Below are 14,098 nucleotides of genomic sequence, written 5' to 3'. Positions count from 1 at the left end.
TTGTTCCTTTAAAAAATATATCTGTTTTTCTTCGTTTGTTTTGTTACATGACTATTTATAGATATCTAGTTGAGTCCAGGGTTCTTTACCCGCGCGTCATCATTAAAGGATACGAAATAAGTCAGAAATTTACTAAATGCAACAGCAAGTGGCAGAAAGTGGGTACTACTCCAATCTCGGGTTATAGTATAAAATTTGACGTGATCAAATAAATGGAATGTCACATGTAAGTTTTGCTGTAAAATTTTGGTGCAGAATTACAGCTACATTTGAAGTAGCTTAATAAATTCTTTTAATATTCTTAGAGATTAATAAATAAATAAAAAATTTCTAAAAAAATATAATCAATATTTTGCTTTTGTCATTTTATTTACTTTGGTGGAAAGTTAAACACAACCATTGCTTAACTGTTTGAATGAGGTTAGCTTTGTATGTTGTAAAAATTATTGGCAAAATTACCAGAGAACGGCAGTTCTCGCCAGTGGCGCACACCCACACCCCCCTACACGCGACGCTATATATACACAAAATTTTCGATTTTCTAGATCTGACGGAATTGAAAATTGTGCCAACTCCCATCTTAAAGTTCCGGAAACGCCTCACCCATTCATATGTCAACTTCCATTTTGGTCCAAGGGTGTGGATTTTACGGCCCTTCCTATTTAGGGCCTGTTTTTCGTTCTAGTCCCCAATACACCCAATAATTTCGAAAATGTAAGTCCCACCTTTGGGGCTTCTAATAGTACTGATCATTACCTTTCCAACTCATGTCTAATTTTGAAAATCGGTTATACCATTCAAAAGTTACCGAGCTCAGAAGTATGACTCAATTTTTATTTAAAAAAGGGAAAATGTTTGTGGATATGTATGTATGTATGTGACTGGAAAAGTTAAACTTAGATTCAGGACCGGTGTAGTTTGCGAGTTTTGAATACCCATAAGGCAGCTATAGGATTTGGTATGTACAAAACGGCATATTTTTTGGCGGTATATATCTTCGGTTCAAGAAGAGACAGGAGAACAATAAATACACCAAATTAATAGCGTTGAGTTAAGCTTTCAAATGGTGTCTAAGCTGTCAGGATCAGACATATACACGGCTCAGTATAGCCGAAAAACTGAAAAACTAAACTTTGAAAATCTTGGTTTTTCGACAATTACTCAAAATTTCAACCTACAAATTACGCCAATAACTAAGCGTTTGTATACCTTATATCCGGGAAAATTCGAATTTTTAAGTTATAGGCTTCATAAATATGATCAAATTATTTCTTATGGGAAAAACGGTTTTTCAAGCTCAATAATTTCTGTAATAGCTTCAGTTATCATACTTGACCTTAGATGCATAAGATACTACTTGTCAATACGTTTCAAACTCATGTTTAGTGAACAAAATCGGTTAAGCCGTTTAGAAGTTATTAAGTTACAAAAGTATAATCCAATTCACGATTATTCCCTAAATGGTTTATGTAGTTGTAGTGGTTACGACGCTAATTTGATCTGGCAACGGGCAATCCGAGTTCATTTACTGGCCATTCCAATATTTTTTTCAACCTATTTCGAATAGAAAAAAAATCAAGTGTACATTCGATGGACACTAGATCATTTGGGAGATAATGCGAGAAAGGCGACAATTTATAAAGCTTAACGTTTAATCGAGAAACATTGCATTCAACTTTATACATTTAATTTATAAATAACTTTTAAAAACTCCTGATACAAGAATAAAAAACCGCTAAACGCCGTAAAAATGAGTGGCGCATACAATATTCCAGCTACAAAAGATCTGATATGAATATTAAGTGGCGCAAAATAGTTATTTTCCTAACAAGTGCAGAAAGTCATTCTTTTCCGCACGCGACTGCAGTTTGCCGAACGAGGCGAAGCGGGAGGTCGGCAAGCAGTCGAGTGCGGAAAAGAGACTTTCTGCAAGAGTTAGGAATAATATTTTTTCTAAGAGTCTTTAAAAAATTACCAAATCTTAATCAATTAATTTAATTAATATGAAAATACATACACAAATTAATTCTTTGACAAGGTTGTCAAAACCAAACTTTTAATATAATTAGTTAGCATGACGACGATCTTGGTTCCCATGACGATGATTCAAAATGACTGTTATTGTCTACCGATTTGACTTTCGAATATTATGTCAAAATAATTTTATTTCATCGAATTGTCACGTTAATTTCATTAAAACAGGAACACAATAAGATATATTTGAAATAAATCAGTAAATAATATCTAAATATTACTTTATTGCATGTATTATAATTACTTTAAGGCCATATTAAAATATCTAAATTAACAAGCGTGCGGAAAGGTAAAAACCGCGTGCGGAAAAGTAACACGCGTGCGGTAAAGTAACACGCGTGCAGAAAAGTGAAACTTTCTAAACTAAAATGCATGCGCGAAAGTAGACATTTTTGCACTCTCGTAGAAAAATGTATTTTCATTTTGATGCAAAACAAAATTCTAGTTTTATTTTAAAAATTTTTTTCATAATATTTGCTAAATTTCAAGTAAACGCGCCACAAAAGTGTTTCAAAATTCAAACTGTATCAAAGTTACTCTTTTCTGGCGCGTTTTACTTCAAATTGGGCAAACATTATGAAAAAATCTTTTAAAATAAAACTAGAATTTTGTTTTGCATCAAAATGAAAATACATTTTCGCGCCACGTAATATTCATATCAGACCTTTTGTAGCTGGAATATTGTATGCGCCACTCATTTTTACGGCGTTTAGCGGTTTTTTATTCTTGTTAATAATACCCCGTATCCCTACTTAGTATGTGACCAAAGGCCATAAAAGAAGAAAAAGGTTTTAATCAACATAAAATTGTACATAACGCTAACAAAATGAGTTTGAGAATAAATTGGCAGTGACACTAACTTATGTCAATCACTGACCGAATAAAGTTGTCTACACAATATTTAAAGTTACAGCCAATGCAATACAAGTAGGTTAATATCACATCAGAGAGGTTGTGGCCCCCAATAGGTTGAAGGTGGATTTTCCAATGCGCGCTCTTACCTTTTGGTTGTTGGTCCATTCTTCATTTACTATAATACCTATATGCTTCACTCCTTCTACTGAGGTTTGGTTGACGCAAAGTTGGCCTTTTCTTATCTTTTTCTTGCTAATAGGCAGTCCATATTGTCTTAGAATCTTCGTCTATCTCCGTCTTTTTGTAGTCCAAAATGTTTTTGTCTTTCAGGCCATTATATCTTATTGAATCTGTTGTGTTATGCTGATAGTTATTGATGGTTTCTTCAATATTCAATTGCGATTTACAGATTTGAAATACTGTTTTCATCCTCCTATTATTTCTTGATGCTTTCTCAGATTATTATTTTGGTTATCTTAGTATTCCTTTGTATATTTCCTGTTAAGTTTCATATTACCTTATTTCGAGTTTTTAAAAAATTTTCCTATGGGCGTATATTTTTAACAATTTTGTATTTTACATTTTCTTGCTTGCTCCACATTACTTCGTGTTTGTCCTTTTGTTCTTCTTAATAATTCCCTTTTTCTGTTCTTTTTTCAGCGCAGTTACTTCCTTAATATTTTCATTTCCTCTATCGGTTGCAGCAGGACCGGAACTAAGAGATCTGTTAGCACCAAAGATCAGTTTTTCATCACTTTTTCCTCTCCTCATTCCTCGCACTCACCACACCGTAAAGATATAACACCTCACTAAGCTATTTTTTAGATGTGGTAGTTAGCTTGTAACTATTGTTTATAATATTATCAAATTTTTCAGCCCCCTGAAATAGGCCGCCTGAGGCACGTGCCCCCCTGCACCACCCTAGGTCCTGACCTGGATTGTAGCGTGTTCGATTCATTTTTATTTCTTCTTTATCTGGAATGCCGTTAAGCAATCGTTTTCTCAATAATGAACTATTGATCTTATTTATCTGGTCATTATATTTATGCGAAACATTTTTTATTTTCCATACTTCCTTGGAAATTTTTGGATAGTATACGTGTTCAAAAATGTTGATTTCTGCATTGCGTGCTGTAAACATTAGACAAACACCTCCTCTCTTCTGTATCCTGGCTTATACTTCTTCCAAAGTTTCGCAATGTTTACCAAAATCAAGCACATAACCAAGGTTTTGAAAAACTCTCAATGTAGCAATCAACTGACTGGTTCTAAATAGTGCACTTCATCTTGATTTTTGTTTTTATTTGGCAATGTTTTGGTATATATTTCATACTAGTGACGTCATCCATCTGAGCGTGATTACGTAATCGATGATTTTTTAAATAGGAATAGGGGTCGTGTAGTATCTCATTTGAAATGTTATTCAATTCTCTTTTCAGTAATATAAACCTTAACATCATTATTTATACAGGGTGACAAAAAGAATATTTTTTGAATTACATTAATTGACACAAAAAGAAGAATTTATGTAATTTATTTAACTCAAAAATACATTTTAATGCTGTCAGAAAATAGAAAAAAATTTTATTTAACCCCTGTTTCTCAAAATAATAACCTTCTTTTAAAACATTGGTTCAAAAATAGATTTTTTAAATTAGAATATGTTTTTATTATTTATATAATAAAAGAGTTTTTAGACAATTTTACGGCAGGTAAAATTCACTAACTACATTTTTCTAAAAAACTTCAAAAATACACAATATTTTAATAAAAATATCTACTATAACATAAGGAACCTGAGCTTGTTTCTCAAAATAATTACCTTCTGTTATAACATTGGCTCAAAATGGATTTTTACATTAGAATATGCTTTAAAACTTGGATATCTCTGTTCTTTCAAAATGGTATTTAGTGAGTTTTACTTGTCACCTGACGAAATAAAGATTGCTTATTATTTAAATTAAATATTCAATCTGCCAAGAGGCAGCTGGTTTGCTGTTTGACATTTAATTTAAGCGAAAAGCAATATTTATTTATTACATAAACATTTTTGATATTTATAATAATTTTGATATTTCATAATAATTGATAAAAATATATTGATATTTTCACATAATGACAGTACACTGTATTTTGAGTTAAATAAATTACATATATTCTTCTTATTGCATCAATTAATTTATTTCAAAAATTATTTTTTTGCCACCCTGTATAATATTTGTATGATAATGATATTAATAGGTTTGTTCTAGTATCAGTTTCAAACGGTTTGAAACCATCAGCGAATAGTCGACCAGCGCGAGTAGAGGGGATAGCACTGGTGCTGTATTATGTTCTCTCATTGACCAACTGTTTGCTGACGGTTTCTGACTAGTTTGACTGTTTGCTAGAACAAACCTATAATTTATATTACTGAATAGACAATTGAATAATTTTCAAATGAGCTACCACACGACCCCCTTTCCTATTTAAAAAATGATCGATTACGTCATTACGTCCACATGAATAACGTCACTATTAAGGCATACATATTATGTCAAAAAATCGTAATGTTAAAATAAAAGTCGACCTGTCTCGGGATTTTTCTCAAAAGTGGTCTATTCTCGAAAAAATTAATTTATTCCATAATTTTGAGCCTATATTTATATTATAATATACTAACCCTATATTACCTAGTTAATTGCTATATTAGTGACAAAATCTGTGACTGAATGGAATCCTACTATACAGGGTGTCCCGAAAAGATTGGTCATAAATTATACCACCGATTCTGGGGTCAAAAATAGATTGATTGAACCTCACTTACCTATATACAATAGTGCACACAAAAAAAGTTACAGCCCTTTGAAAATACAAAATGAAAATCGATTTTTTTTCATATATCGAAAACTCTCAGAGATTTTTTATTGAAAATGGACATGTGGCATTTTTATGGCAGCAACATCTTAAAAAAAATTCAAGTGAAATTTCTGCACCCCATAAAAATTTTATGGGGTTTTGTTCCCTTAAACCCCCCCCAAACTTTTGTGTACGTTCCAATTGAATTATTATTGTGGCACCATTAGTTAAACACAATGTTTCTAAAACTTTTTTGCCTCTTAATACTTTTTTGATAAGTCAGTGTTTATCGAGATATTTTGAATATTTGTCGAATCCACCACATATTTGTATATGGTTAAGTACGGTTATAGAGACCTGTTGATAATCTGAAAATTTATTTATAATTTACATTTTTAGGTATATTTTGAAAAAGAAGCTACATCTCGATAAAAAGTGACCTATAAAAAAAAGACTAACAGTCAAAAGTCTTAAAAACATTGTGTTTAACTAATGGTACCACAATAATAGTTTAATTGGAACGTACACAAACATTTGGGGGGTTTAAAGGAACAAAACCCCCATAAAATTTTTACGTAAATATATTGAAAAAGAAGCCGCATCTCGATAAAAACTGGCTTATCTAAAAAATACTAAGAGGCAAAAAAGTTTTAAAAACGTTGTGTTTAACTAATGGTACCGCAATAATGAATTACTTGGAACGTACACAAAAGTTTGGGGGGGTTTAAGGGAACAAAATCCCCATAAATTTTGTATGGGGTGCACAAATTTCACTATAATTTTGTTGTAAGATGTTACTGCCATAAGAATGATACGTGTCCATTTTCAATAAAAAATGTCTAATAGTTTTCGATATATTGAAAAAAATCGATTTTCATTTTGTAACTTCAAAGGGCTATAACTTTTTTTATGAGCACATTTGTACTGAGGTAAGTTAGGTTCAATCGAACTATTTATGACCTCAGAATGTGTGGTATAATTTATGACCAATCTTTTCGGGACACCCTGTATAGTAGTAGTGAAAACATACATCTTTATATACAGGAAACAAATAAAAAGCTTCATTGGAATCAGACCTAAAATCTCAGAGTTAAAGGTGAACACATCGAATATGTGAATTCATGCGTGAAGTGAGGCAAGGCGTATTTTGTCTCCTCTAATCTTTAATCTTGGGGTAACTGTTTTTTTATGTTTATTAGGCAATCTTTTACAACATATAACAATAGGCACATTTTATCTGTGAAAAAATGACATGAAGAGATTGTGACCAGCGCCACACATCTCTATAGAGATACAGTAGAACGTCAATAATCCGGATTAATTGGGACCGGACCCCATCCGGATTATCAAATTATCCGGATTATCGAAATTACCTCAAAAAAGGCCAGTATACACATTAAAGTACAACAAACGTTTTAAAATTTTATGTTTTCTCTTGTACAGTAAAGTGCCTAGAGGTGAAATTAATCAAAACATTTTTTTATGTTTAAACACTGTATTGTAATTAATTTATAATAGCACCATGTGTACAGTAAAAACATCAGACAGTATTTGGGCTTTAAAAAAAAATGTGTAAAATATTTTTGAACTGCGGTAGAGGTTCGTTTTTCGCAGCGAAGTTATTAAATTGTTTTAAAAGAATGAGATATTTTTGTTAGATACAAATCCGGATTATTGACGGTCCGGATTTTTGACGTCCAGATTATCTACGTTCTACTGTAATATTAAATTACTGTATGTACACACATTAACTTAGCTACTGTAACAATATCAATGTCTGTGCGGTAAATCTAATGGTGTCTGTCTCTTTGACCGTTTTGTTTCCTGACTGTTGTCTAACAAATTAATTGCAAGTACATTCGCGTGGCTTTCAAGACGTACGATGTATTTTGCACTTAACTCCATTATCACTTCACTGACGGTTTTCGTTTCCAGATCATTGTAAATATCCCTGTTAGTAACAATCCACGGAGCATCGATTATTGAACGTAACGTCTTGGACTGGAATCTCTCAATTATGGATACATTCGACTTGGATGCTGTTCCCCAGAGCTGCAGACCATATGCCCAGACTGATTTGAATATGGTGTTGTAGACTAGCAGTTTATTTCTTGTCGTGAGCTTAGACTTACGCCCTAGAAGCCAATAATGCTTACTAAATTTTATGCCCAGTTGTTTACGTTTGTTCCATATATGGATTCTCCAGGTTAATCTCCTGTCCAAGTGCATGCCCAGATATTTTACAGATGTAACTGAGGGAATTACCTTATTATTTATTGTTACTGTAGGTGATTCACTGTGACATTTTGTAAAAACAATATGGTTTGATTTTTGTTCATTCAATTTAATTCTCCAATTTTGTGCCCATGTATTTATTTGATTTAATACTCTCTGGAGTTTTGCAGCAGCTTCAACGGGATTTTTGTGTACTGCTAGGATTGCAGTATGGTCTGCAAAGATGGCGGTCGTTGTATCACGATTTGTGGGTAAGTCGGCTGTGTAAACCAGATACAGTTGTGGTCCCAGAACGCTTCCTTGCGGTACCCCTGATCTGATGGGATATAGTTTTGTATAGACTGACTCAAACTTCACTCGAAAGTATCTTTCTGATAAATACGACTTCAGGAGTGTACATAGTTCCTTTGGTAAGTTCTTTTTCAGTTTATGCAACAGTTTTTGATGCCAAACTTTATCAAAAGCCTGGCTAACATTGAGGAATGCTGCTGAACAGTAACTTTTTTCTTCAAATGTTTTAACGTTGACCACTCTGTGAACTTGGTCGACGGTACCATGCTCTGTCCTAAAGCCAAATTGATGGTCAGGTATCATATTTCTGTCTGTTAATATTTTTAGAAGTCTTCTTTCTATTATTTTTTCCATGAACTTAGACATTACTGGCATTAAACTAATTGGTCGATATGAAGTGGGCTCATTTGGAGGTTTTCCTGATTTTTGTACAAGGATAATTTCCGCAATTTTCCATTGGATTGGGAAGTGTTTTAGCCTTAATACTGCATTACACAATTGAGTTAGCATTTTAATGGCTTTGGTAGGTCGATTTTTAATTATCTCACCTGTGATTAAGTTGTAGCCAGGTGCTTTCTTTTTTGTTAGTTTATTTTTGATTATGTTTTGAACTTCTTTGGGTGATACGTGTAGTGTGTTTTCTCCTGTCGGGGTTTGGTTCTGGAGAAAATTGTAAATTTCTTAATCGTTATTTGCTGCAGCAGCTGGTATAGGTTTGAAAACTTCTTCTAGGTATTCGCCGAAAGTTTCTGCCTTTTCATTGTTTGTTTTGGCCCATGTTCTGTTGGATTTTCTAATTGGTGGGATATGACGATGTTGCTGTTTTAATTTTTTTGTAGCCTTCCATAGCGCATAATCGCTGGCATCTGACGACGTTAAATTTTCTAGGTATTCTTGAACGCTGTTATTTTTTAGTTGTTTTAGTAGTTCCTTCAATTGTCGTGCTGCTCTATTGAGCCTTAACTTATCATCTGGATGTCTAGTTTGCTTCTAAGTTCTACTCAGATACCTTTTTCAATGTTTTTTTCTCTGACATTTATTGGACAATTAATTTTTGTTTTGCTTGTGTTGGTGGAGGTGTTGATTTCCATGCAGCTTCTTGAATCGTTGTTGTGTAATTTTGGATTTCTTTTTCTAGTTCTTCTGGTGATTTTAGTGATACGTTTAGTTCAATATTTGCTTCAACTACTTCTCTGAAAGCTTGCTAGTTGGTTTTATAATTGTGCAACTTGGACAGAGGCTCTTTTTCCTTAATTCCTGAATGTACAGTTGCTACTACAGGAGTATGATCAGACTATATCAAAATTTGATTCGATGCTTAGATATCCACCTGAGAAGCCTTTGGTAACAAAGAAATCTAGACAGTCAGGAACTTTCTGCGGGTAGGATAGCCAGTAGGTAGGCTGATACGTAGACAAATGGTTTAAGTGCTGTTCTGTTATGATTTGATGTAGTACCCTACCTCTTCCAGGAGCGCACAGTCTTGAACCCCAACCAGTATGTTTGGCGTTATAGTCTCCACCTGCCAGGAAACCGTTACCAAGTTGGTTAAAGAGATTACTTAAAGAATTTTTGTTAGCTCTATATTTTGGTGGGCAGTATACAGCAGCTATCGAGATTGGTCCGATCCAATCTTCTATTTCAACGGAGACTGCTTGTAGATCTGGTTGTTCAATTTTTTGTAGAATATGGTGTTTTATACCCTTTCTAATGATTATAGCTGCTTCAGCACTGGATCTCCTTGCTGCGTCTGGATGGGCAGCATTGTATATTAAATAGTTGGATATTCTAAAACTATTTTCTGACGTTAAGTGAGATTCAGATATTAGAATTATATTAGGTTGTGGAATTTTAAAAATGCCTCAATTTCATTCTTCCGATTTATAACCCCATTGGCGTTCCATAAAGCTATTTTAAATATTTGAGCCATTAATTAGTGGATTTAGTGTTTTGCTGTACTAGGTCTCTCAAATGTCTTATTTCCTTGGTGATGACACCATAATGGGGTAACTGATGACACCATAATATTTGCAGACAACCTAGAAGACCTACAAGTCCTCATGAACAAAATCACGTATTACATTCAACAATATGTACTCAATATAAACATAAAGAAGACAAAGCTCATGATCATTAGCAAGAAAAAGATAACAGAAGGTCAACTCTATGTCAACCAAACCCCTGTAGAAAGAGTGAAGCATTACAACTACCTCGGCATCATAATAAATGAAAAATGGACCAATAACCAAGAGATAAGAGCGCGTATCGGAAAAGCTAGATCCACCTTCAACCAGATGGAGGCCTCCTTTAAGAGCCACAACCTTTCTCTTGGTATAAAAGTCAGAATGCTACGCTGCTACGTCTTCTCTGTCCTTTTTTATGGTGTTGAATCGTGCATCCTGAACGAAGATATGTGTAAAATGTTGAAACACATTGTGGGCTGAGCAAAAAATGTTTTTACAAGTTTTTTCGTAGGATGCATAGTTTTCGAGATAAACGCGGTTGAACTTTAAAAAAATCGAAAAATTGCAATTTTTGAACCCAAATAACTTTTAATTAAAAAATAAAATAGCAATTATGCTTATTGCATTTGAAAGTTCAAGTCAAATTCTATCGGTTTGAATTAAGGAGGCAGTTTTACCCCCTCTGGCGGCAGGACTATATATACATTTTCATTTATTTTCTATCGCAAATGATTTACTATCTTAGACATCCTTGATTAAAAATAATATCTAGAATTGTTTTAAATAAATCTGCATGTATTTTACATGAACAATGCATTTCGTAACTGACAAAAACTATTGTTAGATATGATAGACATAAACATACTAACACGTGGTATTTTTAGGTATTGTTGAATTAGTACATGGAGCCCTTATTTGGTCAAATTATAACTAAGAAAATTTACGATTGTCAGCTGAAAGAAAGATTTACATCCGTCCCTTGGAAGCTAACTGTTTTTGTAGACGTGTATCATATTGAAAGCCCTGGTCATGTCTCTTGATTTTATTGCCGGATGTGTTGGGGGTAAGTAATTTTTAATAATTGAGGGGGATAAAAGTAAAAAGGTTTAAGTGTATTTTTCTAAAAATAGGCTCGAAGTACCCATTCGCATTCTTAAATGATGTTATAACTTGGTGGCAAAAGGATTCAAGCATATTTCGCCCTACAGTCGCCATCTATCGTCATTACATATTTATTTTAATGAAAACAATTGCATTTTGCATTGGTAGTGAACGGGTTTAAGTGCGCTTGAACTGTTTTACCACAAAACTATTTTTAATACATATTATGTAAAAACAAGTAGTAGTAAACGGGTTTAAGTGCGCTTGAATCATTTTACCAAAAAACTATTTTTAGTATTCATGTTAATACAGGATTTCAAGTAAGTAAATCAGATTTGTACCGAATTTTTAAGACTAATTAAGCAAAAGTATTATGCAACGTGCCAGTTGTAGATGCACTGTAGATAACAGCTGGGATAAAAATGATAAGTAATAGTTAAAATCTGCACTTGAAGAGTTTTATCAATAACATTTATCAACAGCATGTACCGATTCAAGTACATTTTTTAATAATTGAAAAAAAGGAAGGATATAGTAACAGTAATAATTTACCCTTATATTTCTATCATTTTACAGAACATTGTACACATATTTTAGTTTAATGACTCCTAGAATTTTTAAACTCAAACAACTTTGAAGCTGATTATCTCAGAACTATCAAAACTGCACTTACATCCTTTTACGTCTAATCCCCTCAATTGTATATTATACAGACCGACTTATGGACTAAAAAATCAAATTATCTAGAAACAAATGAACTTTTTTTTAAAATAATAGAATTGACAATACTGTCTAGCTGACGAAAGTGATAGAATTTTACTAGACAAACCTGCAATAAATTACAATGTTGCATTGCATTGTGATTACAATACATTATACATTATACATACAATAAATGACTGTCATTTATACATGATTTCATTTTGTATAATTCATTGTTTTAATAAGATTATTTAAAATTTAACAGAGTGTCCAATTTAAAAGCATATTTTGAAAATAAGTCTTAGTTTACTAATATTTTAGTCACTAAAAAATGTTGGAAACAAAACTTAATATTGATGGATTCGACAGTTAGTTGATGGAAGTTCATTATATCTAACAATAAAACACAGAAAACGTTTGATTTCTATACCTCCACAAAATTTATTATAACTAAGTGACTACAGCTGTTTCGGCAGAGTGCCTTTCTCAAGTGATATAGTTTACAATGTGTTTGCCTTTTTAAGTCTTCAACTGAAGAGGTTGAGGAGTGGGGAGCTGTTTGTCTCGAGTTGGTCATTCAGAATTATATCTGTATTTTTCCGTTTATTAATTTCCATAGATTCTAAAAAAGATAGCTTAAGGCCTTTATTTTGAATATGCAGAATTTGAAACTCTTCATTGAAAGAATGATTATGATCTAGAAGGTGAAGTGCGTATGTAGAAGTGTCTGTTTTTTTATTGTTGAATGCCCTTTTGTGTTCTGCTATCCGTTTGTCAAAAGTTCTGCCAGTTTGACCGATGTACGTTTTCGGACAGTCACCACAAGTTAGTTTGTACACACCACTCTGTAGTTGCTTTCTCTTTCGGCTTTTATTGTTCTTAATATATTTGCTTAAGTTGTTGTTAGTTCTGAAAGCTGGTGTTATTCCTTTCTTTTTTATGTATCTGGCTATTTTTGTTGTTATCTTGCCAGTATATGTGAGAGAGCAGAAGGTACTGGGTTCTTTCTGTGGTGGTGGATACACTAGTTTCAGGGCTTTCTTATGGAGTTTTTGGTTTAAAATTTTGTTAACTCTTTGTTCGTTATAGCCGTTGTTTACTGCTATTTGTTTAATGATGTTTAGTTGAAGACTTAAAAAGGCAAACACATTGTAAACTATATCACTTGAGAAAGGCACTCTGCCGAAACAGCTGTAGTCACTTAGTTAAAATAAATTTTGTGGAGGTATAGAAAACAAACCTTTTCAGTGTTTTATTGTTAGATAAAACTTAATGTCTGAATCTTATTATTTTTTCTGATTTGGGTCAATAAAAAAATTGAATACAAATAATAAATTTCATAAACTTATCTCTCAGGGCTCCTCGCGCTTCATATCTTAATTCTGTATTGCATTTAGATTGTAGGGGAGCAAAGTATGCTAAATTTGCAGTCACTCGAGCGTTATGGGGACCTATTGGGTTGCGATTATTAGGTCCTAAAATCAAAAAAAGTTAAGTAAAATTTTCCATTTTAGCGGGCGCTTGCCATTTTTTAATTTAATTTTCCATTTCCAACAATCGTTTTTTCCGATTATAGCGCCATCTATCCATAATTTGAAAAAATGTCTCGAATAAAAGTTGCTTATTTTTACGTAGAGAATCCAAATATGCAATAAAAATTTGAAGGTCCCATTTAAGATTTTAAAGTAACCCCCCACCCCGCCTCCGTGGGGGGTCGTGATTGGTACCATTCGATAGATTTTTCAAAAACATTTTGAAAGTGTATTTTGCAGTTTTTCGATCTGATATTCATTTTGCGAAATATCGCGGGGTTTGCATTTAAAATTTTAAATTTACCATGTTTAGTAGGTACCTACCATTCGATAGATTTTTGAAAAATATTGAAGACGTATTTTTTAGTTTTTCGATCTGACGTTCATTTCGCGAAATATTCGCTTTTTTTCTGAAACTTTTTGATACACCCATTTCCTCAAATCGTCAGATTTTTGAAATATGCACTCTTTTGGATGTACTTAACTTCATCATCATCAACCCGTACGCGTCCACTGCTGGACATAGGTCTCCCTCAGCTCTTTCCA

The 14,098-nt window shown here is 33.0% G+C and overlaps 1 protein-coding gene across 4 annotated transcripts in view; it reads left to right on the top strand.

The window, feature by feature from the left end:
• The window catches only part of LOC114333033 (mitochondrial basic amino acids transporter), a 72,690-nt gene that overhangs the window by 34,201 nt on the left and 24,391 nt on the right, over positions 1-14,098 (top strand). For all 4 annotated transcript variants that reach the window (XM_028282850.2, XM_050649109.1, XM_050649108.1 and 1 more), the window contains exon 2: positions 11,102-11,280. In XM_028282850.2, coding sequence (XP_028138651.2) covers positions 11,247-11,280 — 34 coding nt within the window. In that variant the 5' untranslated portion in view covers positions 11,102-11,246. The remainder of the gene's footprint in view (positions 1-11,101; positions 11,281-14,098) is intronic.

This window comes from Diabrotica virgifera, chromosome 4 (assembly GCF_917563875.1).
Source record: "Diabrotica virgifera virgifera chromosome 4, PGI_DIABVI_V3a".
Lineage (NCBI taxonomy): Eukaryota > Metazoa > Arthropoda > Insecta > Coleoptera > Chrysomelidae > Diabrotica > Diabrotica virgifera.
This window is presented reverse-complemented; position numbering and strand designations above follow the sequence as displayed.